Raw genomic sequence first — 26,783 nt, 5'->3', positions numbered from 1 at the left:
GCGTCCCGCGCGCGGTGCGCGTGCGTCCCGGCGGGCCTGCCCGCGCATCGCCCCCTCCTTCCCGCCTGGGCCCGCCGCGGCGCCAGGGGGCGCTCTGCTCCCCGCGGGGCGGAAGTGCCGCGCTGCCCGCCACGGTAGCCCCGCCCCGCTGCATTGCCCTGCCCCCGCACCGTCGCCCCCGTCGCCACCGCAGCTCCCTAGTTGCGTTCCATCGCCCCGGCCCGGCCTCGTCTCGCTGCCGCCGCCATGAACAAGAAGAAGAAGCCGTTCCTGGGCATGCCCGCACCCCTGGGCTACGTGCCGGGGCTGGGCCGCGGGTGAGGCGCCGCTCGGCTCCCCCAGGCCTGCGCGGGCCCGGCCTCGGCCTTCCCCCGGGCCCCCGGCCTCGGCCTTCCCCCGGGCCCCGGCCTCGGCGCTGCCCCTCCCGGGCCGCCCGCCGCCGCCTGCCTGGCCGGTGTGCATCACCCCCTCGGGGCAGGCCGCGGGCCCCGGTCGGGGGTTATCTCTGCGGGACGGCTCCCGGCCGCTCTTTGGGTGGGCGGGTGCGTGTGTCGGTGCGCACTGGGCACGAGTTCCTGGGTGCTCGGGACGCCGCCGGCTGGGAAGGGCTGTGTGCCTCCTCATCTGGGAAGCGTGTGTGTACACGGGGCTCGCTGAAAGATCGTTAAATCTGGGGGCGTTTCTGCTGGAATGGCGAGAGGCAGGTTTTGGTGGTGGGTGGGCACCAGCAGTTGCCCTTTGCAGGGTGTGAGTTGTGTTTGTCCTGCACTGGGGCGTTCGTGCCCTTAGGTTGGGGTGGTCCTACCGGCTGGGCCCTGGGGAGCGTTGGGCACCCGACCGTGGGGTCCTGACACGCCAGATCCCCAGCCTGCCGTGCCTTACAGCCTGCGGGGTCAGCTCCTTACCGTGACTAACTGAGAGGCACCGCTTAGAAGAGAAGGCACATCTTGCTGTAAGATGGATGGTAGAGCAGTGAGCTGCGTGATTATAGTCTTTGTAGATAAAGTTCTTTCTAGAAAAAGACAGGGTTTTTTCACCCAGGCTTTATGAATGTTAGGGATGGGATCTGGCTGATGCTTTTCTCACAGAAGATTGGGGATTTTTGTTGTCTGTTGTAAGTAAGAATTTTGACAGACCGTCTGTGTAACAAACGGTGGGGTTGCTGCGTGCTAAATAGCTGCTACTGGTCTATCAACACAGAGCCACAGGTTTTACCACCCGCTCTGATATTGGCCCTGCACGTGATGCCAACGACCCTGTGGATGATCGCCATGCTCCACCAGGGAAGAGGACTGTTGGGGATCAAATGAAAAAGAATCAGACGGCTGATGATGACGATGAAGATTTGAACGACACCAATTATGATGAGGTGATGAGTTTTTCATCATCCTGGAGATGTTTTTCCTAAGTGGAAGAGGAGTTCTTAGCTCCCTGCTCTCTTGCTGTGAAACCCTCTATTAGCTGAGGTTTCAAGACCAGAATTTCCTATAGTTTGCTAGAAGCTCTTTGTTTTTACTTATTTTTATTGAGACCACGCTATACATTATGGCGTAGTGCTTGCAGATTTTTGTTGTGGGATTGGTCTGCTTATTGTGGTTTGATTATCTGTATGGATCCCTGAAAGTCTTGGGAAGACATCCGTAAATTAAATATTAGTTTGAGTACTTTGGAGGATGTATTTTTTTTTTATTCTGCACAAATGAAATCTAAGCTCTTGTGCTTTGACATATATTTGTCTTTATGTGGTCTGCATAGTGTGTTTAAATCCTACTTTGGTTAGATAAATGTTGTGCTATGCTTTTTGTTTGCTTTCAGTAGTTTAAAAAAAGTGTTAATGGAAGAAAATGGTGTTTCTATACTGGGATCCCATTTGTTGCTTCATAGAAGTAATTTTGCTTTTGAAATGGCGTGGGAGAATAAATACTAGGGGTGGTAGAAGAAAGCTGCTTGTATTTAGGGCTGTGTTAGTCTGATGCAGTGTTGTTAGAAATAGCCTGCTTGTGCATTTTCATTGTTCTGAGTGGCCGCTGGCTGTAGCGGGAACATAACTGGAGCTTTCAACTGAGGGTACTGCTTTTTTTTTTCCCCTTTTTTTTTTTTCCCCTTTCTCCAAATTCTTAGTTCAATGGGTATGCTGGGAGCCTGTTCTCAAGTGGTCCCTATGAAAAAGATGATGAGGAAGCAGATGCTATTTATGCAGCTTTGGATAAGAGGATGGATGAACGCAGAAAAGAAAGAAGGTAGGATAAATTACACCAGCATAGGGTGTTCTCTGGTTAGTTCATGTTTTAGTTTTCCTCTACCTCTTCCATTTTCCAGTTCAGATTTTGTCCTTGTCTACTGGGTGCATTTTCAGAAGGGTTCACAGTTTTTATTTGGTTTAATACCATACCTTTGATCCTGTGGCTCCAAGTTTTGAGGATGACCAGTATTTTGCACAACTTGATCTGAAAGTTGGTGTGATTTAATTGCTTTACTGTAGTTCCTTAAGGTGATGTGGGGAGATGCTGAGTGGCTGGTTTTGACCCATCACATACTGCACAGCACGCTGGAAATTTTCTAATGATTCCACACAATTGTAATTGTTAGGAGAGTCATGTAATTAAGGTGTCTTATAAACAGGTGTTAGCGAACTTGTTAAACTGCTTAACCTGGTCTACAGGTAAGAGGAGATTAAAGACTGAAGTTGACTTGGTTGGAGACATCTGTTTTTGCACTGTTGTGGTTTGATGCTGGCTGGATGCCAGGTGCCCACCAAAGCTGCTCTGTCACTCTCCTCTTCAACTAGACAGGGGAGGCTCATGGGTCGAGGTAAGGACAGGGGGATCACTCAGCAATTACTGTTAAGGGCAAAACTGACTTGACTTAGGGAAATTAGTTTAATTTATCACCAGCCAAATCAGACTAGAATAATGAGAACTAAAAGCAAAACTTGAAAAAAAAAATTCTTCCCCTCACCCCTCACTTCTTCCCAGGCTCAACTTCATTCCTGTATTTTCTCTGCTTCCTCCCCTTGAATGGCACAAGGGAACAGGGAATGGGGGCTACGGTCAGTTCATCACATGTGATTTCTGCTGCTCCTTCCTCCTCACACTCTTCCCCTGCTCCAGTTTGGGGTCCCTCCCATGGGATATAGTTCTCCATGAACTTCTCCAAGATGAGTCCTTTCCACAGGCTGCAGTTCCTCATGAACTGTTCCAACTCTGTTCCCTTCCATGGGTGCCATCCTTCAGGAACAGCCTGCTCCAGCCTGGGTCCCCTGCAGGGCCACAGATTCTGCCAGCAAACCTCCTCCAGCCTGGGCTTCTCTCTCCACAGAGCCACAGGTCCTGCCAGGAGCTGCTCCAACATGGGCTTCCTGTGGGCTCACAGCCTCTGTCGGGCACCCCTTGCACCACCAGTGTGGGGGCCTCCGTGGGCTGCGGTGGGGGATCTGCTCTCCCATGGGCTCCGTGGGCTGGGGGCCACAGCCTGCCTCGCCGTGGGCTTCATCACGGGCTGCCGGGGAATCTCTGCCCTGGCGCCTGGAGCCCCTGCTGCCTCCTCCTGCCCTGCCCTGGGTGTCTGCAGAGTTCTCTCACATACTCTCACTCCTCTCTCCAGCTGCAGTTGTTGCACAGACATTTCCCCCCCTCCCCCCTTCTTAAATACGTTGTCACAGAGGCCCTGCTGCTGTCGCTGATGAGCTTGGCCTTGGCCAACGGCGGGTCTGTCTGGGAGCCTGTCACACACAGGGGAAGCTTCTAGCAGCTTCTCACAGAAGCCACCCCTGTAGCCCTCCCCTCTACCAAACCCTTGCCATGCAAACCCACTAGAACTCTATAATGCTGTCTTATTTGGTAAGACATCTCTGTCATAATGTTGATAACCTAGGCTTGGAACAAATGCTTTTTTTCATATGCCTTAGCTCTGATCAGACATATTTTTCTGTAATATCAACACTTTGTTTTAAAGACTTGCTGAGTGTTACTTTGAGCATAACCTCAGTACTCCTTTTCCTAAGGGAACAACGAGAAAAAGAGGAAATAGAAAAATACCGTATGGAGCGACCCAAAATTCAGCAGCAGTTCTCGGACTTGAAAGTAAGGAAAAAATGTCTGAAATGTGACTCTAGCTTTGTGACATATTAGAGGTGGATGTATATTCTGCATTCCTTTGCTCAGATTTTGTGTGTTAGCAAAGAAGTACTTTGTTATTCTCCAAAGTAGAATTACTTTCTGTTGGAAAAAGAAGTAAATGGATGTGAAGCTGGCAGCTAGTGGTGCAGAACCTCTTCTTGGTTTGAAGCTTTCTCAAGTACTACAGTACAATAATTTCCAGTCTGTTACAGCTGCACAGTTACAGACAGTATAAGTGGTATTGTTGATTTAAAGTAAGTGATACAGCAGCTTTTTAATCTGCAGTAAGTGATAAAGCAATATTTCCTCTACTGATGGCGGCATTCAGAGCGGCACTTGGTTGGTGGAAGTGGGTGTTTAGAAGCTACTTTGTAGGGATATGGGAGAGCACAGTGATTCTGCCTGTTGAGCACTTTTCTTGTGGATACACAAGGTAGTGAAATTCATGCAAATTTTGATACTAGGCTTTTGTTTTGTGCTTTATTGTGATTTCACATCAGTTCTTGAGAAGGTGCTACGCTTCAGTCTTTGAGGGACTGATAACTTGTTGGCATTGGAGTCGTAGCTGAGCAGGATCTTTGGACCCTAAATCTGCTTTTGAATAAAATGTATTGTCTAGTGATTAGTAATAAACCACTCAGTGCTGCAGGCACTGAGATTAATCTGAATATTTGCAGCACTGAACTTAATAACAAAATTGATTTGGAATCTCAGTCTGGACTAAAACCCAATTCTAATTAAATGTGTCTAATTCTTTTGTGCATTGGATTAGAAAAAAATGTATGACCTTTGATCTTTAAGTGTTTACTTGATCTTTAAATCTTTCAAGGGGGAAGGAATTAGAGCAATTAAGAAGAAAAAAATTTCTACAGCAAATAATGATGACAACTTCTGTTTGAATAGCGGAAGCTAGCAGAGGTCACGGAAGAAGAGTGGCTGAGTATTCCAGAAGTTGGTGATGCCAGGAACAAGCGTCAGAGGAACCCCCGTTATGAGAAGCTGACTCCTGTACCCGACAGCTTTTTTGCAAAGCATTTACAGTCAGGGGAGAATCACACTTCTGTGGACCCACGCCAGACAGTGAGTACAAAAGCAAAGCTGATGGAGATGTGATCCGTACTTTATGGTTAGAGATGGAGGGTAAACAGTGCAGTCGTAAGTGGGATTTGGAAAAAGAGGTACTTGGCTGAAAAACTTGGTGTCGTTCACGTGTCTGTCAAAGGAATGACTGGATGTTAAAGTCCTGTGCTGCTGGAGTCTTTCAATGCGCACCCATTGCCAGAGAAAACTTGAGGATAGGCAGGCAGAGCCTGGTTCTCGTGTTAGAAATGGAAGAATGTGTTTCTTTTCCTTTTTTCTGGCTGTAGAATGGTGATAATGAGTGTTGGTGAGTGCAACCAACATCAGTTTCTGTTATAACAACATTTTGCAAAAACGGAAGAGAAAATAAAGTTGTTTTACCTAATTGTTGGTTCAACCCTGGAGCAGTTGCATTAAAAATAATTTGCCTTACACTCAACTGAAAATTCAGTAATTTATCTTGTTGCTACATGACTTGAGGCTCCTATAGTCATAGAGTTATAGGAGAAACTGAGTGGCCCTGAAGTGGCACCAGACATCCATGGGACTTGTTTGTAGATACTCTTGTTTAAATGTGCTAGGTTTAGGTGCTTGTGCTCAAGTTTTTGACTTTCTGATTACTTATTTCACTGACTTACTAACTTGAATAATTACCCCCAGGTTTGCAAAACCTGTATGAGTAATGTGTTGTGATTCAGGGAAGCCACTGTTTCAGAAGCATCTATGGGGGTTTTAGCATCTCTGTCCTGTAGCCACAAGAGAAGAGCAGGTCAGCCAACAGCCTGAATTATTTCTGAGCTCTCAGAAGAGGTTTTAGGAATGTGTTTCTCTTGCTCTTGTTTTTAGCAATTTGGTGGATTGAATACTCCATATCCAGGGGGCTTGAATACTCCATACCCAGGAGGAATGACACCAGGCTTAATGACACCTGGGACGGGTGAATTGGATATGAGGAAGATTGGCCAAGCCAGGAACACCTTGATGGATATGAGGCTAAGCCAGGTAAGGATGTGGGAAGACAGGGTCTGTCACAGGTGTAACTGGGGTTGGTGGTGTGCTGCTGTTTAAAACCTGGGTTTAGAAAATCTTTAATTCTCTTGGCTGCTAGAAGAAACAGCTCAGCTGTGAAATAACTTTGTACTCCTCCCCAAATCTTATGCCCTTTGCACTAATAGAATTTCCGGAGAAATCAGTGTGTCCCTGGAAGTCTTGGTCATTACGGGAGAACAGACTGCCGTGTTATACTGGAGGTGGACTTCAGGCAAACAGCACTGGTAGTTTTACCAAGAGAAGCACCTCTTCTATCCTGTGTAGAGATGCAGGACAAAATGCTGAAAAATACTACTCTTAAATTGTTGTTGACTTCTGTTTCATTGATTTTTCTCATCTAAATCTGGTTTCAACTAAAAAGATGGGCTTCAGCTGGCAAGGCTGTAAGACCTTTTGGTGACCGAAAGCCAAGCTGATTGTTCTCTGGGTTTTCAGTGGTACTGAATTATTAATATCATGTATTTTAGAAGCAGAAAAAAGCTAATAAGCAAGGCTTTGTTTCCTCCTTCCTTGGTTTTGATAACAGATGGATGTCTAGGTTTCTTGTACAGCTGCAGTGTCTTTTCCAGTCTTCAGTGCACACAGGCAGACTGTGGGGCTGGGGATGGTAATTTCAGTAGGGCTGACTTGTCTTTCCCAGGTGTCCGACTCTGTGAGTGGCCAGACTGTAGTGGACCCGAAAGGATACTTGACAGACTTGAATTCGATGATTCCCACACATGGAGGAGATATCAAGTAAGTTTAAGAAGGATTAACTGATTTATCCTCTTAGTAATGGCTGTGATCCTGCATATAAATGGAAATCTGTCTGAGCGGGTGGCTTTCAGCTAGCATTTAATTTGTAAAAGATGCAAGCTGAATTTTTCAGGATGAATCCTTTTAACATGAGTTCTGGTATAGTCTCTGCACAGATCTATTTAGCATCTGACCTGGATGCATCAGCTGTGGGGATTGTTTCTGTTCTATCCTTGCACTAACATGCCAGAGTGATGGCAGTGTGTGACTGTCTGCCAGCCAGGAGGTAACCTGCTTAATTGTACCTGTGTACTGCTAATTTAGGCTTGATTGATGACCTTTGGAAAGCTCTTTAACCTGAAGTTTGGCACCTGTTTCATAAAGAATTGCCATTTAAGGCAAAGCAATACGTGCAAATGTTGGTGCTCATGCTTGACTTAAATCAGTGCTTGTGCTTATCAGCTTCCACCTGCAAGCGCCCAGCTATAATTTCTAAGAATCTTACTTAAGTACTTTGATGTTTTTTTGCCATCATCTCGCTGTGTTAGGGTATGTTTGTAAGCTTGTTTTGGTAGTATGTGATTTGCATCACCAGTGTGGAAGTATTGGAAGTCGCAGTTACTGTGCATCTGAGTGCGGCTGTGAGGAACTGCCTATAAAACAATGATTCAGGAGAACTGTTTGCTAGCATGCTGAAAAATTTCCTGCTTGTCTTTTCTTCTCCTTTAGTGATATCAAGAAAGCTCGTTTGCTCCTGAAATCTGTACGAGAGACCAATCCTCATCATCCGCCAGCCTGGATAGCATCAGCCCGACTGGAGGAGGTCACTGGCAAACTGCAAGTGGCTCGAAATCTCATCATGAAAGGAACGGAGATGTGCCCCAAGGTCAGAATTGCTTTGCTTCCCTGCTGATCCTTGCAGGATGGCAGGAAAAGGTGGTGGTTACGAGCAGCGTCATCTCTCTGTTAAGCCTTTATCAGGCTATATCTGATACAGCTTCACTGCCTGCAGTCTTAAAAGAACACATATGTAGCTAGAAGCTCCAATTTTAAATTCTTGTTTTGATGTAAAGGAAGATTTTTTCTTCTTTTTTCTAACAGAGTGAAGATGTTTGGTTAGAAGCTGCTCGGCTTCAGCCTGGGGATACAGCCAAGGCTGTTGTGGCCCAAGCTGTCCGCCACCTTCCACAATCTGTCCGAATCTATATAAGAGCAGCAGAGCTGGAGACAGATATCCGTGCAAAGAAACGTGTCCTTAGGAAAGGTGAGAGTTTCTGCAGGGTCAGGGAGCAAGTCTGAGTCTCCCTCTGTATTGCTTTGTTCAAGATATGTCCATAAGTTTAAGTGGTTGGCTTTTTTTTTTTGCTTCCTTGGTGAAAATACGGTTGTAATAATGTGTGCCTTAATGATGGAACTTGCTGCTGTTGAGTCAAAGGCTAGAGCTGTTGTAGTGTTTTAAAACATCCTTTGGCAGAAAGCTGCTGTTACCGAGTCGTTGCAAAATGACCTTTCACTTACCAAAAACAATTCCAACTCGATCGAAGTTAGATAGGTAGATGAAAGCAATTAAAAAATGATGCTCTAAGGAGAGAAGGGTGTTTTAACTGTCAGCTTGTGATAAATTTTGGCAAAGATACTGGACTTTGAGTTCCAGCTTGTCTGTAACCCGTTAGAGAGCACAGTGATGCCTGATGGAGGAGCTTTAGAGACCTTGGGGTTCTCATATCATTGAGCCTGGTGGGCATTGGGGTTTGCTTTAGTGTAGCGAGTTCTGTGTTCTTAACAAACAGCTATTTTCTGTGTTGCTCATCTAAATCCTTGCACCCTCTGTTGTGTTGGACTTGGAGATTTTCCTCTTTTGTGGAATTACTTTTTCCAAACAATCTCTTACAGCAGTTTGTTGTGTTGTTCTGAACCCAGTTCTTCCTCACTTGTTTATAGTATTAATTCTTTTATTACTTGAATTTACTGTGCCTGTATCAGTAGAGGTTAGATGTTTCATGACTTTTGAATTCTACCAATTATGTGTCCTGACTTTAAGCTAGACGGGGAGAAGGGTCTGGATTTAATATGTTTACTAAATCATTGTGAAGCAGTCTCCAGTATTGAATGGCTTGGCTTCAAAGGAAGTAAATTGCCTTCTGCCTCTTACTATTGCATGTAAAATTGCACATCTCTGGTGAAATGACCTCTTACTGCATATGGATGAAAGGCACTTAAAGGTTCCTGGGTTTGAAGCTGTAGAAGTTCAGACATTAACTATTCAGTAGTTGTTTTAATGTGTATTGGCTAAGCAGTGCAGCATGCTTTGAAGTGTGGCTCCTGTGACACTGTTTGTCCTTCTCGAGAACAATAATAGATGCTGAAAAGAAAAACATTTTCACATTAGCAGAAATAGATTTCTGAGTCCAGCTCAGGCAGGAGAGCATCTTGTGTGAAAGCGGTGACTTATACATTAAGTACTGAGTTTTGCTTTAAACATGGTGTTTGTGAAGAGAAGAACATCTTGCTTCAGTTTTTAGAGCCACCTACCTCTGATACAAAGCTGTTAGTGGAATGGAACATGATTTATGGTTTTCTTTGCTATTTCTGCCTGTTAATAGCTTCACTGTGCTCCTCTGCTATGTGGGGAACATTAGTAATGCTGTGCTTGGAGCTGTTTGTACATCCAGTCTTAAGATAAGTGGCAGTTTAGCCCATTATTTCTCCTAAATTAAAAAAGACTAACTGTCAAGTAACGTCACTGAAGTGTGGTCTTTCAGAATGTCTCTCGTCTGCTGGCTGTGTGCATTCCTAACGTCCTGCAGAACCTGTGGAGTTTTGAAAACCTCTCTGACTGGAGAGCCAGTAAGCTGTGTTTAAAATGCATTTTGAGGTGTAAAAACGGAATGCTTTATCTATGAAAACAGGGTCTGTCCTGCTGAGTGACGCTTTCAGCTCTTGCAGGCTGATACTGTTCACTTAAATTCTTCAGAAAGATCTGCTGCTGCAGACTCTAGGGGAAACGGTTAATGCCTGAATCCTCAGTGCACACTGTAAATGTGTGTGTTTCTGTAGAACTGGGATGTGCTCTGAAGTTGAGGCTCAGCGGTGTGCCTCTGCCTTTGAAAGGATCAGCTGTGCCTAGCAGCCTAGCTAAGTTTCTGAATAGATTTAGATCCCTCTTCCCACCCGTTTCTGTGGTCCTGCAGTTATGCTTGCTTTATTGACAAAGGATGTGCTCAGTCCTCTCTCGCTATAGTGCGTTTGTGTACAATCACCATGGAAACAGTGAAACTAACACTGCAGTGCAGCTAATGCTAGTCATCTGTGGCGTAAGTTGTAGTGACAAAAGAATAAGAAACCTCCCTTAGTTTCTCAGTGTATCTTCAAGATAGGAGGTTATGAGGAGACAGGCTGAGAAAAGTTGTTGAGATGTTAATGTTTCAGACAGCACATGGAGGACAGTCTGCAGAGGATACAGTTTCTACCAGGAGCAGCTAACTCTTGGACAAGATTAAGGATGCTTAATTAGACTCTTAATTGGGTGGAGCCCATGGTGGATTGCTGAAAAAACACTTTGGGTTCAGTGGCTTAGGGTGCTAGTGTCAGCAATGCCTTTGAGCTTTTGTGCATCGTTCTGTTTTATTTTTGCGTAGCGGGCCAATAACTTTTTGGGAAGCTGTCTGTTAAGCTGTCAGGAGATGCCTATGGGAAAACTCAATTGTGAAGGGACAGTTTCAACATCTAAGGGGCAAGGTTGTGGTATTAATTAGTGTTGAAGATGCTCCCTTTTTTATAAAGGGAGACCCAGTGTGATTAGGCTATCCAATTTGAAGATCCTACTTGTGCTTATTTGTTGAGACTGGAGGCTTTGTTCAGCTAGGTGTTTTACTGAAGAGGATGCAATTACAGCTTGTACAGGGAAAAAGCTCTTGGCTCTCCAAACCTGTTTTTGATTAAGTAGGTTTTTTATTTTCTGATTTTAAGTTCTCTTGTTGAGGGAAGAGATAATAAGTATAGTTCCCTCCCTTCTCTCTTTCAAGAAATTTCATCTGTAGCAGGACAAAACCTTTACTACGTCCTCTTTAAAAAATCCAGCTCTCTTTGGAAAACTGCTTTGTCATGACTGACATAATTGTTTTGCCTCTCTAGCTCTTGAGCATGTTCCAAATTCAGTGCGTTTGTGGAAAGCAGCTGTGGAGTTAGAAGAACCTGAGGATGCCAGGATCATGCTGAGTCGGGCTGTGGAGTGCTGTCCGACAAGCGTTGAAGTAAGTTTTCAAAAAGTAAAATAAAGCAACCCCCTACACACCACTTTAGGTTGGCAGTAGAGCTTTGAAGACAAAAGGCAGGGTGAGTGCAGTGTGAGTTGTACCACACACTTTATGCCCCAGTGAGAAGGGTGTGATGGGTAGTGGACTGCCCTTTTTTCTCCGGAGTTAATTATCTGGTTGTCATTATGTGCCTCATTTTCCTGTGTAATTGTTACATTAGTGATGCCGGTGTGCTGCTGTGCCAGTTGTAGCCACTTAGCCATGTTCGTGTTCTGTTTAGCGCCTCAATGATTGTGAAAACAAGCACAGATACAGCCTGGGGAATCTAAACCAAAGTTGCTTGTTTCTAAAACACTGAGCCAGAGTGTTCTGTTCAGCTGTTTGAAAAGCGATGTGAACAGAAAAATGTGAGTGCAGGAGCCCAGCAAACGGACTTATCTTGAGATGATTAGGGTTAAGCTTTAAGGGCAGTAGTAGGCTATTTCTATTCTATTTCTCTGTTGGTATTCTGCAGCCTGCTTATACTACTTGAGGACAGTTGCCAAGCAGAAGCAAACAACATAAAGCTGCTTATCTCTTTGGGGCAACACTGCCATAGGGCGGCGTTGTCATCTCCTTGCTCTAATCTGAAATGCATCTTTTGTTGCCCTGCAGCTGTGGCTTGCGCTGGCAAGACTGGAGACGTACGAGAATGCTCGTAAAGTCCTTAACAAAGCCCGTGAGAATATTCCAACAGATCGTCACATCTGGATTACTGCTGCCAAACTGGAGGAAGCCAATGGAAACACCCAGATGGTGGAGAAAATCATTGACAGAGCCATCACATCTCTTAGGGCTAACGGTGTGGAAATCAACAGAGAGCAATGGATACAGGTATTTGCTTGATCTTGGTTAGAGACCCAGATGGACTCTTCAGGTTCTGTTTTGAAGACCGCTGATGGTAGATATTTTAGGGTAGAGTAATTTTACTCTAGGCTTATCAGTGGAGATCCTGGTGAAGATACAAGAGGTGAAACTAAACAGCTGAGTAGAGTCAAGGCCGTAAGTGATACACTGGGGTAACTTTGCATGAGCTGAGGAATATCTGGTTCACTTTTGTCTTTGAAGATAACTGTCTTCAAGATGAAGACAGGCTGCCTTAAGTAGGACAGAGGCTTTAAGCCTTCAGTGAAGGATTTTTTGCATGTGTCTCTTGGCTTAAAAGGTATCTGTTTGCCCAAGAAGTCATTGTCAGGTAGCGTTGTAAGTCAATACAAATACTGCATGTGCAGCAGGCAGGAAATGCTCTGCTAGCCCTGTATTGGCTTGTAGTCCTGAGGCTGTACAAAGTAGTCACAGCTGACGCGTGGAACTGTGTTGTCCACTCACATCTACAAAACGCAACCTCTGTGCAGGTTCGTCCCAGGTCATCATATTTTGGATGTTTTGTACTAGAAAAGTTGCAGAAATGTGTAGGGGTTTCCAGTGGTTTGATCACATTCAAAAGCTATGGTGCTTGAGTTTCTTGAATTTAGTAGGACACTTCAAAGACCATCTAAATGGCTTGATGTTGAGGTTCCAAGAACCTTTTCCCTCCTGAATATGTACTGTGTTTTGTTTAAGCATAAGTCTTTAAACCAGTTTACTTCTAAAATCACTTAGTGGGTCAAGGCAGCAAAATCTTCTTGACACACTGCTTAAGAGAGTATTGATAATGAACAAAGTATTTGTATTAAACAGATATTCTTGTTAACATCTCAAAGAATTATAATTTTCTTTAGAGCAGTAAAACAAAGGTTAATTTCAAGTTCTGTTTAAACCCACCGCACCCCCAACCACAGCCTCTGCATCGTTGTCTTCTCAAATTCCTTTTCAGTAGAGAACTATTCCATTTCTGTTATCTGATCAGAGGTCTTTAACAAGTTTAAGCAAGACATGCTTGGCTTTCTGAAAGCTTTGTATGTTAGAAAACTCCACTTTTCCACATACGCTCTGGTGAGAGCGCCTTTGCACCTTTCCCTTAGCACTGGCTGAGGGTGTATTCATTTCAATTCAGTTATTGGTTAGCCCTTATTGAGACTTAAGAATCAACTCAAAGCTGAAAGGAGGTCAGTAGTTTTAATGTTACAATTCTTTCTTCTCACCTGCATTTTTTTTTATTCACCTTCTGCATTTCTTTATTGGCCAGGTCCCTGTCTGGCCCAACCCAGGGCAGGTCAGTAGGGCTGTAAGGGGAGACGTTTCACGCTGGAAAGGTCATGCATTGTCACACTTACTCCTTTTCAGTGGATGCAATTAACATGCTCTGTTTCTTAACCAACTTCTGATTGATTCTGTGTACCTTCCTTGTGGGTGTAGGCTCACTGGTTAGTGTCAAGATATGTTTGAGTAATAAGATACTTTTAATGTGGCAGTGACCCGCAATGTCTCTGTGCGTGAGGAGTTGCTGTTGCAGGATCTAACTTCATGTGCTGAGTTGTCAAAATGAGCAGAGCTTTACTCTTGTTTCTAGGATGCTGAGGAATGTGATAAAGCTGGAAGTGTGGCCACATGCCAAGCAATCATGCGAGCTGTGATTGGGATTGGGATTGAGGAAGAAGATCGGAAACATACCTGGATGGAAGACGCAGACAGTGTATGTCCAGCTGTGATGACGGTTTTTGTTATATGGTGGTGGTTTGTTGTTTTTGGTTTGTTTTTTTTTTAATTAGGGGAAGTTGAACTGGAGCCTGGGAAATTATGCTTTTTTTGTCAGTGAAAGTGGATATGATTCCCACAACACCTGCTTGCATTTTGCCTATCTGCCTCTCAGGAGGTTATTGTATTTTAGACCTTTTTTCAGATTTGAATTTTTACTAAACAAAATGTTACTGTGATAGATAGTTTGCTGGTTTTGGTGTGGTTTTTTTCTTTGTGTATGTGTGTGACATCAACAGAGATTGAGGTCTGGTTAAAGGAACTGGGAGTTAAGTTTAAAGGCATAAATATTGTAGCTCAGGAGTTAATTCAAGACTGGACAGTGGAGTGGGTAAAAGTTTTACCAGGCTTTCTTTGCTTTAGGGGAGTAGTTTGAACACGCACTAAAAATTAAATTATATTTCAGCATGAGAAATGTCCACTTCACTGGCCTTGAATTGGGTTTACAGCAGTAGGGGGCATATGCTGTGACGCTTATAGTTTTGCCTGTAAAACCCCAAGTGCAAACATGAGAGCCTTTACAACGCCTTGGTGATGTTTCAAGCTGTGTGTGTCAGTCCCACTGAAAGGCCAGTGATACTTGCGCTCTGATAGAGGTACACACGAAAAGTTCTTCCTTGCTTCCTTTTAAAAAGCTGATAGCAACTGTTCTGTTATATATAATGCCCCAATGCATGTATTATTGAGAGTTCTGTGTTGAATTATGCATGTGCAGTTCTTTCTTGCACTTGATTTCAATGCAATTCTAAACTGACTTAGTTCCGATCTGGTTTTCCATAGTGTGTGGCTCATAATGCTCTGGAGTGTGCCCGAGCAATTTATGCTTATGCCTTGCAAGTTTTCCCGAGCAAGAAAAGCGTGTGGCTGCGAGCAGCATACTTTGAAAAGAATCATGGAACAAGGTATGTGTGCTGCATAATCCTTGGGTGAAGGGCTTCATCCTTCTTACCAGGTGAGAGACGGGGGGAGGGAGGAAAGCTAGATGGCCTTGAAAGAAAAGGCCGATGACCCCTGAAGCGGTGTGTTGCACGTGCAGAGTTAGTTCAGCTGGTGGAAACTTGCTGGCATTGTTTGCAGGTCTGACCTTCTTCGTTATTGTTGTGGTCTGAACATCTTTTGCTTTTATGAAGTCATAAAAAGTTTTTTGGCAGCAGGGATTACTTGGTAAAAATAGCTGTGAGTAGGCAAGGTAGGGATAGTTGTCTTTGTGAAGACATTTCTAGAAAAAGTTGGGAATACAAATCACCTAGAAATACAGCACGTGTTTATTTTTCATAGATGAACTACTTCATCGCTGCAGCTGGCCGAGCATCTCTGGCATTTTCTGATTGAATATACTGTGAATGTGTATCACATTCTTAATTAAGATTAATGTTATACTGTCACAGCTCAGGCCTTTTTTTTTTTTTTTTTTAAAAGTTTATTCATAAAGCTTTACACGTCTGAAACTTTCTGTCCAAAGTTTAGTATAAAGCAAACAATGCAATAGACCGCTTAAACACGTGGAGTCGTACTTATTGGAGCCAACAAGACTGCAGTGTGGAAGTGAGTGCAGATGCTGAGTTCTGCCTCATTCAGCCCCTTCTGTTTTTTTTTTTTTTTAACAAGTATGTCTCATTTTTGATGTTTTTCTCCTGTTTTTCCCAGTGGTGGCTGGCTTTTAATCCCCTTGTTCTGCCTGAAAAGTGTGTTTTCCAGAGAAGGAAAAAAATTTCAGTAAGATCAAGCCAGCTTCATCTAATAATTCTGAAAACCTTCCTGTCTCAGTTTCTACTAAGGTTTTTTAGGAAGAACAACTCTTTCCAAGACAGATGAGCTGTTTGTGCACAGGGTCTTTCCGCAGAGGCTATCAAAGAAAGGTGTCTGAACAATGAGCCGTTTGTGGAGTGCTGATTTCAGAACCCTTGTGAAAAAAGACCCCACCCTTTCCTTGTTATGAAGCAACTTATCAAGGTTTACAACGTTGGACTTTGCAACAATATTTATAACATTGAGTGATAGTGGAAATGGTGTGTGAGAGCTTGTCTTTGGCATTATTTCGGGTGATTGTAACTTGCTCTTTCTTGTCTCAGGGAATCCTTGGAGGCTCTTTTGCAGAGAGCTGTTGCTCACTGTCCCAAAGCAGAAGTGCTCTGGCTCATGGGAGCCAAATCAAAGTGGTTGGCGGGAGATGTGCCAGCAGCCAGAAGCATTTTGGCCCTGGCTTTCCAGGTGGGTATGTTAGGCTTGTGTGACGGTGTTAAGTACAACTGGTAAAGAATACAGAGTAGGCTTTTTCTGTCAACACCTGATTCCTGCTGCCTTTCAAAATGATGAGGACTTCCGCTGTTCTTTGGTTGTCTTCTGTGGCAAAATGTTCTCCTGTAAAATAGCAGCAGGCTGGAAGCAAGAGCGTATTCCCACTCTTTTAGTAGTACCACACCAGTTTCTGAGTTCATGGACCATTAATTTTGCTACCAGGGCTCCCACCAACTGCAGTCATGGATCAAAATCCGCTTGTCTTGGGTCGCCTGTCTCCTGACTAAAAAAGGTAGTGGTCTGCCCTAATTAATTGGGTTACTGCATTACTTAGTTTTGGACCAAACCAGCTAATCCCCAGCTAAATGAGTGGACTTGTCTGCTGGATGCTGAAAGGATGGGCAGAGTGGTACAGTTCTAACACTGGCAACGAGGCTTGAAAGCTAAGTGATAGCAAAAGAAATGGCAGGTCCTGAGATGGAAGGTGAAAGATACTTACTTCCTAAATTTTTGGTGCTTGGTGCTTTTTGTTACCGTCCTGGAGATGTCTTGACATGGTTGCCACTGAAATGACTTTTACTGGAGGAGCTTTCACAGACCTCAGTTGGGAATTCAAGCTTTTTTTTTTTTTTTTTTTTTTGCTCAGGGATAATATAATGAGGGTCTCATTGTGGCAGACCCTATGATGTTTTTGGTATTTAAACTGGAAGTTCAGAAGATCAAGCATTAATGCTTTTCAACAATTGAGAAGCATCCAACTTCTAAACTGGCATATATCTTTGTGTTGCGCATCTGTTTTGGAGAATTTCTATCAACTTCAAAGGTCAAAGAAAATGGGGAGGAGCTTGAACTGAAAAAAAATCCTACTGTGGATTGACAAAGCTCTGATTTCAATTTTAATCTGGATCAAACGAAGGATTAAATCTGCTGTTGATTCACTGTATACATTTGTCTGTCATTTTATGTTCTTGCAGGCCAACCCCAACAGCGAGGAGATCTGGCTTGCTGCCGTGAAGCTTGAGTCAGAAAACAATGAATATGAAAGAGCAAGGAGGCTGCTGGCAAAAGCTCGCAGCAGTGCCCCCACTGCAAGGGTAAGGATGTGTGAAGGGTGGAGAGGCTGAGACCTCGCTTGGCCACAGGGGAGCTGAGACGGAAGGAGGAGTTCCTTCAGTTCTGCGGCCTTAGCGATTGACCGCATGGCTCCCTGCCATTGCCTTTTGCAGGCATGTGGCCGCTTTGCTGCAGCGCTTCTCCAGCAAATTGCGACACAAAATCACGGCATGATGGGAAAAAAAAGGCTAGGATCAAGTGAAGGGTTTCAGTTTTTATGACACAAATGGCAAAAGTCAGGAAATTCCCAGTTTACAGCTGTTTGTATAATGTTCATGTTGCATAAAAGCATGTCTTGGAAAAAAGAGAGAAAATACTTTCACAGAAGACTCACTTAGGGTTGCTGTGCTAAAGAGAGCTCTGGTTGAGTTTGTTGTTTAAAGTTACACTCTTTGTGTTTATCTCGAGAGTTACATCTGGTATGATAAACTTTGCTGATTTTCAGCCGTTTGTACTGAACGATTTTTAACTTGTCCAAGTCAAAGAAAAACTGGTTTGGTCTCCATCCCCTGTCATGTCCATTCCCTGCCCTGCCTCCCCCTGCCAATTTGTGCTTCATCATAGATCTTTTAAACTGTCCTCTTCATCTTGCGTCAGTCAGGCAGCTTCTCTCCAGCTGGCAGCTGGGGCTCCAGCTCTGGTCTCAGACTTCATGGCTCCCTGGCGAAGTCATGGAGGGGGAGAACTTGGGAATGGGGAGGATGGGGATCAGAGAGTAGTGAAACAACCTTCAGTCTATAATTTATATCTCATAGCTGTCATTCCCATCTGTAGCCAAAAGAAAGGCATGTGGGGGCAGAAAAGTGTGTGTACCGGTTTGTAATTAGCAGGACAGCAGCTGCGACTGGAAGCCATAGGTAAGAACAGGTGGTCTTGGTAGCTTGGATCTAAGGAGGTCAGGTTGTACTGATGAAGCAGGCTCAAATTTGTTAATTGGTTCTGCTCTTAAAGCTATGCTCTTTGTACAGATATTATAGAAATGTCAACTCTCTGCTAATTGATAAAATATAGGTTGATCATGCTGTTCCAGCTTCTTTAATATTTGCATTTACCTTTCTCATTGTTATCTGTTTCCACTGGTACTTAACCCTGGTATTTATATATTATTTTTTTTACAATTTTATTTCAAACTGTAGCTAATCAATAACATTCTAATGTATGAAAGTGGGAACCCACCGTGTTGATGGGCTTTCAGTGGCTGTTAGTGTTAAACAGCTCTGGTTTGTTCTTAGGTCTTCATGAAGTCTGTGAAGTTAGAGTGGGTGCTTGGGAACATTGCTGCGGCCCAGGAGCTTTGTGAGGAAGCCCTGAAGCACTATGAGGACTTCCCCAAACTGTGGATGATGAAAGGACAAATTGAAGAACAAAAAGAGCTGGTAGAGAAAGCACGGGAGGCTTATAATCAAGGGGTAAGTTGTATGTTATTGCAAGTTTGCTTTGTGCTTCTGGTGTGGAGAGATGTCTCTCTTCGAATCAAAATGGGGAGGGCTGTGTCCTAAACTAACCGAAGAAATTATTTCTGTCCTCTGTCATTGGTTAAAACAATAAGTAAACGAAAAAAATTAGGACCTTGAAATAAGAATTTTTTTTACCCAGTATCTATGTGCAAAATTCACTTCCTTGCTTGAGTGAGTTTGCTGTATGCTTGACTCCTCACTGGTAGGAAAAAAAGGCATTTCACAATAATCCTCTCAGACCTGTAAAGACTAAAAGCAGAACTCTTGAAAGAAAAGCCTCTGAACGAGCTTTTAGATACACACTGTAAAAGGAGATGGTCTACAGAGCACTCGTGTCTCTTTTAAATGGTAATTGGTGTCCTTGGGTACAAATGGTTCTGAAAGTCGTCAGCCATGAAGGTAATGTGGAAGCAGGTTTCTGCCAGTGTCCTATCCTAATAACTTCCCGGCCTTCAAAGGCACTGTGTTCCCTGAGCACTCTGTTGCTGTAGTTTGGGTGTGTCTTAAGAACTTTCCATCTCCAGATGAAACACAAATTTTTGGTGTATTATTAAAGGAGATGTATTCTTTCTCTTGCTACTGGCATAGCTCAGTCATAGTTGATGTACTCAGCTGTTCTGGATAGAGGGGAAACTTGACTCTGGTACTGTTCTGTGCTGTAAGACTAACCAGAAATTTGAGCAATGTAATCAACTTTGTCTCTCTTTTTCTAAGCTCTCCAGGAGGATGCAGGGAGGGAAGTTCTTTTCTGTAGGTGTTACGTAGATTTGGAAAAATAAAAATAAAAATCTTGTATTACCATAGTTCTTTTTTTTTTCCAAACAGTTGAAGAAGTGCCCCCATTCCATACCCCTGTGGCTTTTGCTCTCCAGGCTGGAGGAGAAAGTTGGACAGTTGACTAGAGCAAGAGCCATCTTGGAAAAGTCTCGCCTCAAGAATCCAAAGAATCCAGATCTCTGGTGAGTTGTGTGGAGATGAACTGAATTTGGGCTACAAAGCCCATGCATTCTTCAGGCCAGCTATTTTACATCATCTTCAGCCATTTGAACGTGGAACTTATGACCATGCCTATCCTAGAGTTTCTTCTAGACTAACAACTTCTTCTGAATACCAGAAATGCTTTGGTGATCCTGGCTAGTATGTAGCTACTCTAAGGAGCCGGGGACTTGTTTCTTTACTGACAGTTGTAGTGCACACAGTATGAAAACCCAAGGATTCTTCATCTGTTATAGTCCCTTCTTAGATTGTTTTTGATATAGAATAAAAAATAGAGAATATATATAGAAAATTACAGAGTAAAGGTCATGTTTATTTTCATATGGAGAAGTTTGACATGTCAGTTACCTACAGGTATTCAGAATATGAGCAGATGTTTGCAATTTCTAGTGACCTTCGTGTGACCTGCTGTTTGTTCCTGCCTAGTGAGTATGTTGTTATAAATATCATCACTGAGTTTCTTCCTTAACAGGTTGGAGTCTGTGCGACTGGAGTACAGAGCTGGGCTAAAGAATATTGCAAATACTTTGATGGCCAAGGCATTGCAAGAGTGCCCCAATTCAGGTGAGCTGGATCTCATTTCCATCTTAAACATGGTTGTTTTGCCTAGCTGATAAAAGGGCTATCTTTTTCCAAGATGTCCTTTCTAGCCATGTCTTAAAATACTGTGTTTTGGGGAGGTGTCAGTCATCCTTCTGCAAACGTTGTTGAGGATCTTTGTGAATATTCCCAGTTGCTTTGTGCTGTCTCACACCAGAGAGGTCACAGGTTGGTGCTCGTTCCATTTTGCTGCAGTACCCGGTATATTATTGGGTCTGTGGTCCACAGTTTATTCCCAGGTTTCCTGGGAAAGCATCTTGGATGCAGGTGGCTTTTTGCTGAAACTGGTAGAAGTCTGCCAAGGTTTCAAATTGAAGAAAGACTCTTGAGTGTTTGTAGTTAGGAAGTTCAGTGGGAAAAGAGTGGGTATTTCCCTGTCTCACTGGAGTACAGCTGGCTATAGGAGACTTCTTGTTGGTTTGCCTACGCTGGTTGCACTGCTAACTGTGTGCTAAATAACTGAATTTTGCTGCCAGCACAGGTTATGGTCATGATTAGGGGATCATGTACCATAAATATGTAGTCCTGGGTTTTGACTATTTAAACTCATTTAAGAAAAGGCTGATAAATCTTATAATAGGCTGATAGGTCAGTTGGTTCTAACCAGCAGTGGAAGCATTTCCCTCTTGGGATGGGAGGAGAAAGTGCATAATGCTTCCCTATTTTTTGACGGAATTGCAGGAAGACAATTATTTAAATGTGTTGACATGTTTCGAGAGGTGTCACATAACTATAAAACTTAGTGGTCTGCTGCAGGGCAAGCCTTTCTAGCTTGCCTTCAGGGTAGGTTTTGAAAGGTGTTCAGTTGGTGGCTGCTTTAAGTCCCTGTGAAGTAATTGGAAATAAGTGACTTTTATGACATGATAAACTCATTGCAAGCTGCTCACCATGTGAGTGGGTCAACAAAGCAATACCACCCAAGTCCTACTTTGTTTTGTGAATGACCTAATGCTTAATGAGTGTTTGCCACCACAGGCTTTTTTACAGAATCTTCCTGTTGCTATGGAAATGGGCAGCAGGATCTCAGTTTTTGTTTAAATAAAATCGCTTCCAACTCTATCTTAAAGCTCTACAAACCAGAATAAAAGCCTGCAGAAAGTAGCTTATTGGACACCTACGGTCATGTAAACTAGAGACTTGAGTCCATTGATTGCTGAATTGATTCCTGCTTGCTTATGACTGATGTAGACAGGCAGCATGAAGAGTAAAACTGAAATCTAGTGGTGGTTGTGTCCTCAGCGGGCCTGAAAATGTGGTTTGACCCTATATATAAAGAGCAAGAAGAGGAGAGTTCTGCTCCAATCTGTCACTGTAGTCATCAACGCTTGTGTATATTCTTGTGGGGCAGTTTATAGGAAGTTAGAGCACTTTGATAGAGTCCTGGCAGACACAAGTTTTCAGGCTTTACTTTGAAGTGATCAGCAGGTGTGGCTGGCTGACATGAGAAACAGAAGATTTCATGCTCCCCTGAGCATATTTCCTTCCTTCCTTTCAGCGGTGAAAGGAGCTGGGGATTAAACCTGGCTTTCCTGGACCTATGTTGTCCTTGATCGTATGTGTGGAGAGCCAGCATCAATAAGACTGGTGCTCTCTGGCACCCTCGAAACTGCTTCCAGATGGTGTACTCTGCATCTTCTGGGACTTCTGCCACTGCAGTTTTGCCATTCAGACAAATGGTTATCTTTCATTTTTGAAAGGCTGATTTGCCCTCCCTTGTTCAATTGCTTGCAGTGGGTTAGCGCACAGCAGTGTGGGGAGCACTGAAGCTGCAGGAGGGTTATGGTACAGAGGCGTTCAGAACTGAAGGTCCAGCATGTAGCTAAAAATTCAGAGCACTGAATGAGTTATCCATGCAGAAAGAATGATCTGGGATGAGGCTGGGATACAGATGACCACCGGGGTGGGGGCAGTAGCACTGCTTGTGTTGGGGAGGGTTAATCTCAGAAAAAACGCTAAACAATCTTCCTGCTTGACTTGATGAAGGAATCCTGTGGTCAGAAGCAATTTTCCTTGAAGCGCGACCGCAACGAAAGACCAAGAGTGTGGACGCTCTCAAGAAGTGTGAACATGACCCACATGTCCTGTTGGCTGTGGCCAAGTGAGTTCCTGCGCTTGATGGAGTAATAATACCCATTTCTCTGTGTGGCTGCATCCATGGTGAAACACTGCGCTCAAGCACGACCATGTGATTCTGGCTGCAGCAGCTCTAATAAGCCCCAAAGCAAGTAACAGCTCTCAAGCTGTCTCCTAGTAACTGTGCAAATATCTCGCTTGATTCAAAGCAGGGGATGTCAGCCTGCCCTCAGGCTGTTCTGGTGGGTCTGGGACTGCGGCACAGACAATACATTCACACAGAGTTCCTTTCCAGGGCTGGGTATTGGCACTCAAATGGCTGGCTTTCTGTCCCTTGAAAGGGTTTTTGGTGTGCTTTCAGGTGAACCAGGCTTATTTAAGATTTTTAGGATGTTTTAAGTATATGTAAAAATAAGGACAATTTTGGCTGGTTATTTTTCAGTTTTGATGTGGCTGTGTATTCTTCATCTTTTCTCTCTGTCCTAGATTCTATCAGATTTTTTTTAATCCTGAGCTAGATTCTGTGCTGTCATGTTCTTCTCCCCTCCTGAATTTCTATTATGTCAGTTTTCTTCAATTGTGGCCCTTCCTGGAATGCAGACTACCACTCATACTGTAGTTTGCTTCCCTGAAATGCAAAGATAATCTACTAGGAATTGTTGTCTTGTCTAGATCAAGTTGTGAGGCTTCCAGTGATGAAAAACTGCTGTTAGAATTGACTTACACCACATCCTTCCTGATCTGATGTGCGAACAGCTCTACAGCAGTCATGATTGGAACAAACTTACTTTTCTTCCTTTGTGAATACCAGAAGTGGTTAATGCAGGAGGCATTTTGCCTGAACAGTTGCCCAATTCTTTCACAACTCTTTTTTTTATAAGCCAAAGAAAACTGTAGGATACACTCCAGTGACTGCAACACTGGGTTCTGCCAGATAATGACAGCTGACTTGTTCAGCATTAGCAGCAAGTGAGAAAAATGTTAACTTTTGCTTGATGGGAACTGCTTCCAGGCCCCTTCTGGTGCAGCCTCAGAGAATTTAGCAGCTAATCCCAACACAAACAGCTTCCACCTCCCATCATGACTTGCATGTAGGTACAGTAATACCATCGTGTCACACATCTGTGAAAAACTTTTGTTAAATATGTTGCTGAAAATGGCCACTACTTGCAGGTGTTAAGCCTCTGCTATCATTGTTCGCGCTCTTTTAAATCACAGTTTATTTAACACGGAACAATCAAGAGTATTATAGGGCTTAAAAACAATCACATAAGCTGTATAATTTTATGACTGGCTAAGCTCTTTATGAGGGATGGCTGTCTGATCTGATAAAGACCTTACTAGCTCAAATGAACTCTTTACTGCAAAGGAGTGAAACCAAGAGTCTATTGACTCAGCTGGTTAATTACTGGGGAGAGATTTCAGAATTCGTGAGTACCTTTATGAAATGGCAGCAGCCAGGCTGGGTGCCAGGATGAGATTTGAGTGTGGAAGCTTATGTGCTCACCTTTCCTCGGAAAGTGGAGCTGACAAGCTAGGTCTGCTCCCCTAAACTGTGCTTTGTGGATGTGAACGCGTGCCTGCACACAACTGTGGCTCCAGGAACCTGCATGCCATTTTCACCTTTTCAAAGTTATTTAGTTGTTAGAGGCTAAAATCAACTTGAAATAATAAACGGGAGGAGGAGGAGATGAGGGCATATGATCCTGTCTCTTCAGACACCAAATCTGCAACAGCAAAATTAAGCAATTGAGTTAGCAAAGATTGGGCTCAGAGAGTAATATTTCCCCGCTCAGGGTTGTCCGTGTCTTCCTGGCACCAAGTTCACCTGCTTCACTAGGGGAGAGTGAAGAGGAGGTGGTGGATGGTCTTTTTGGTCCTCTTGGATCTCTTTCCTTCCCAGGGGAAGGTCAGTCAGCAGATGCCCACAAAAGCTGTGCTGTTTCCTCCTTGGGAGAGCAAAGAATTGAGATATCTGTAGAGCCTCTAAGTTGGGAGTGCTTGCAGGTTGGCACGTTCCTCTAAAAAGAGACTGTTGACTCACTTTTGCTTTTCTCAACAGGCTGTTCTGGAGTGAGCGTAAAATAACCAAGGCCAGAGAATGGTTCCACCGAACAGTGAAAATAGATTCAGACCTGGGGGATGCCTGGGCTTTCTTCTACAAATTTGAGCTCCAGCATGGCACAGAGGTGAGTGGGTCCCTGGGAGCAGGGAGCTGGGGAAGGCAGCAGGGATCTCTGGCTGGTGTTGGGTACCTGGTCCTGGGGATGGCTGCGGTGCTGGGCTGGGCATGCTGCTGCTGCTGCCTGTGTGGCTCAGATGAGGCTATGGCTGTCGTGCCTGGTCATGAATGAGCACGAGCAGGCCTGTGTGGTGGCTCTTTCAAGGCTCTGTCGTTAGCCGATCTGTCTTTCAGGCTGCTTTGCTGTCCACAGTTATGCTAGTTTGTGCAAAAATCTGTGAAATCTTTCTTCTGTAAAATACAAGCTTTCTTGTAGGTGACTTTCTTGTAACTGCTGTGCTGGGTTTGTGTAACTAGTGCTGTTTCTTCACAAGTGTCAAGCACAGGTTGCACGTGAACACAGCCAGAGGAACAGTCTGTTCTAATCCCTTATGGCAGTTTTTACTGCCTGATAATATTGAAATAATGGGAGTGTTTACCTTCTGATTGCAGAGAGACCTCTCACTTGACGGATCTCCTGCAGGTGGTAATGCAAAGGAAGCTTCTGCTGCAGTTCCTCTGGTGTAGTCAAAACTTGCTTGACTGTAATTTGGCCAGTTTGTTCAGCAAGGCAGGAGAGCTGCTGCCTCTGAATTTTGACTCAGGCTCCTGTACTGCCTTTAAAAAACAAACAAAAAACCAACAAACCAAACCAAAAAACCCACCAGAAGCTTTGGAAGAGTGTTTTGAATTGGCGAGGGAATTGTTAAAATTTTGGCTCTGTGCTGGAACAAACAGGGCATTAAAGAGACTTGCAAACTGTCGTTTCTCTTCCTTAATAGGAACAACAAGAAGAGGTGAGGAAGCGCTGTGAGAATGCCGAACCTCGCCACGGAGAGCTCTGGTGTGATGTCTCCAAGGACATAGAGAATTGGCAGAAAAAGATCGGAGAGATTCTTGTGCTTGTGGCAGCCAAGCTTAAAAATACCTTCTAGAGTGTGCTGGTTTCAGCTGCGTTAATCATTTCTGTAGGACTTGTCTGCTTACCTGCTTTTGGTGCGTTCGCCCTTATGGTGGTACAGATTTTGGAGGACAGGAGGTCGGTGGTGGTATGAAAGATCTTCCAAAAAGAAAAGCCACTTCCTTCTGTTCCCAGCGATAGTGCTCTTGGCTCACACAACGTGGTCATCGGCTTCTGCAACACCTCTGAACGTTGTTGCTGGTGTCATGTAGGAGAGACAAGCGGTCTTGTGGGGCTCCACTGGCGTTTTGATGCCTGAATCCCCCCTGTAAATACAAGCTTTAATTAGTGCTTGTATGAATTCTGGTATCTGGCAGTGCCTCTGGTTTCTTCCCTAGCATGTGTTCCCGTCCTGTCCCCGTTTGTGCAGTTTCTGTCATGTTTGGCCCGTCTGGTGCTGGTTCCTTGTCAGCAGATCTCGTTTGTTGCTGTTTGAGTTCACTGAACATCCTTGAAGGAGACGAGTGGAGTTCTGTTGGGGGAAGACAAGCAGCCCAGGGGAAGGACTGGGCTGTGCTGGCCCCTCTTTCCATCCCCCCCCCCCCTTTTTTTTTTACCCGCTTCTTTTTTTTTTTTTTTTTTTAAGTTTTTTGCCACAAGCCTGGTTTAGCTTGGTCTTCTGGCAGGCTGCAACACAACTCAGAAGTATTCCTCAAACCTGAGCAGATGGAGCATTTTGTGAAATTCAAGAGCATATTTTTAGAAACTTTTTCCTTGATTTTTTAGATGTATATAGTATAACCTTATTCTTTTAGGTGTCTGATTTCACTAAAGGCAGTGGTATTTTGAAGTAAGGCAAAATCCTGCGGTCCCTGAAGGCCCTTTTGAAGAAACAACATTTATTTAGAGTCATTGAGAGACTGCGCACTTTTATGGTGGCAACTGCTTTCAGTTGGGATGATGCTTTTCAAGCACAGGTGGAAAAAGCAAATTAGTGAGAGGAAAAGCTCTGTGTTCGGGACCCTTTGTAAGCTGTCTTCAATTTTCTACACTTGTGATCTGTATTATTTTGACCTCCAAAAACTTGACTTTCTTGTGATTATTGAATGAAACTTAATGTCTTATGTGTTAGAATATAGCAAAAGTATCCAGGTCTCTGTGTGTGCGTTATATCATGTATTTAGTTGGAGGTCAAAACCTCTTATCACTTGTTTGGACATTAGTATGTATAAAATACAGCTTGGGGTTTTTTTTTCTGTTTCCTTATGT

General features: G+C 44.0%; 1 protein-coding gene across 1 annotated transcript; it reads left to right on the top strand.

The window, feature by feature from the left end:
- The first annotated feature begins 132 nt into the window (after positions 1-132).
- Positions 133-26,769, top strand: PRPF6 (pre-mRNA processing factor 6). The gene is made up of 21 exons (XM_080404008.1): positions 133-317; positions 1,201-1,369; positions 2,122-2,240; positions 4,004-4,082; positions 5,022-5,198; positions 6,045-6,200; positions 6,889-6,983; positions 7,713-7,869; positions 8,085-8,247; positions 11,118-11,236; positions 11,894-12,112; positions 13,731-13,853; positions 14,696-14,817; positions 15,988-16,126; positions 17,128-17,247; positions 18,499-18,675; positions 19,549-19,682; positions 20,192-20,283; positions 22,303-22,417; positions 24,455-24,581; positions 25,396-26,769. Exons 1-21 carry the CDS (start codon positions 247-249, stop codon positions 25,546-25,548), a joined length of 2,826 nt encoding a protein of 941 aa, XP_080260134.1. The 5' UTR covers positions 133-246; the 3' UTR covers positions 25,549-26,769.
- The last annotated feature ends 14 nt before the right edge of the window (positions 26,770-26,783 follow it).

Source organism: Falco punctatus (genome assembly GCF_963210335.1).
Source record: "Falco punctatus genome assembly, chromosome: 10".
Lineage (NCBI taxonomy): Eukaryota > Metazoa > Chordata > Aves > Falconiformes > Falconidae > Falco > Falco punctatus.
Note: the sequence above shows the minus strand (reverse complement) of the source record. Positions and strands in the feature narration are given on the sequence as shown.

Coding starts and splice junctions, on each gene's coding strand:
- PRPF6 (XM_080404008.1), top strand. CDS start 247: ATGAACAAGAAGAAGAAGCCGTTCCTGGGCATGCCCGCACCCCTGGGC. Junction 1,370..2,121: donor ACGACACCAATTATGATGAG/GTGATGAGTTTT, acceptor CCAAATTCTTAG/TTCAATGGGTATGCTGGGAG. Junction 4,083..5,021: donor AGCAGTTCTCGGACTTGAAA/GTAAGGAAAAAA, acceptor CTGTTTGAATAG/CGGAAGCTAGCAGAGGTCAC.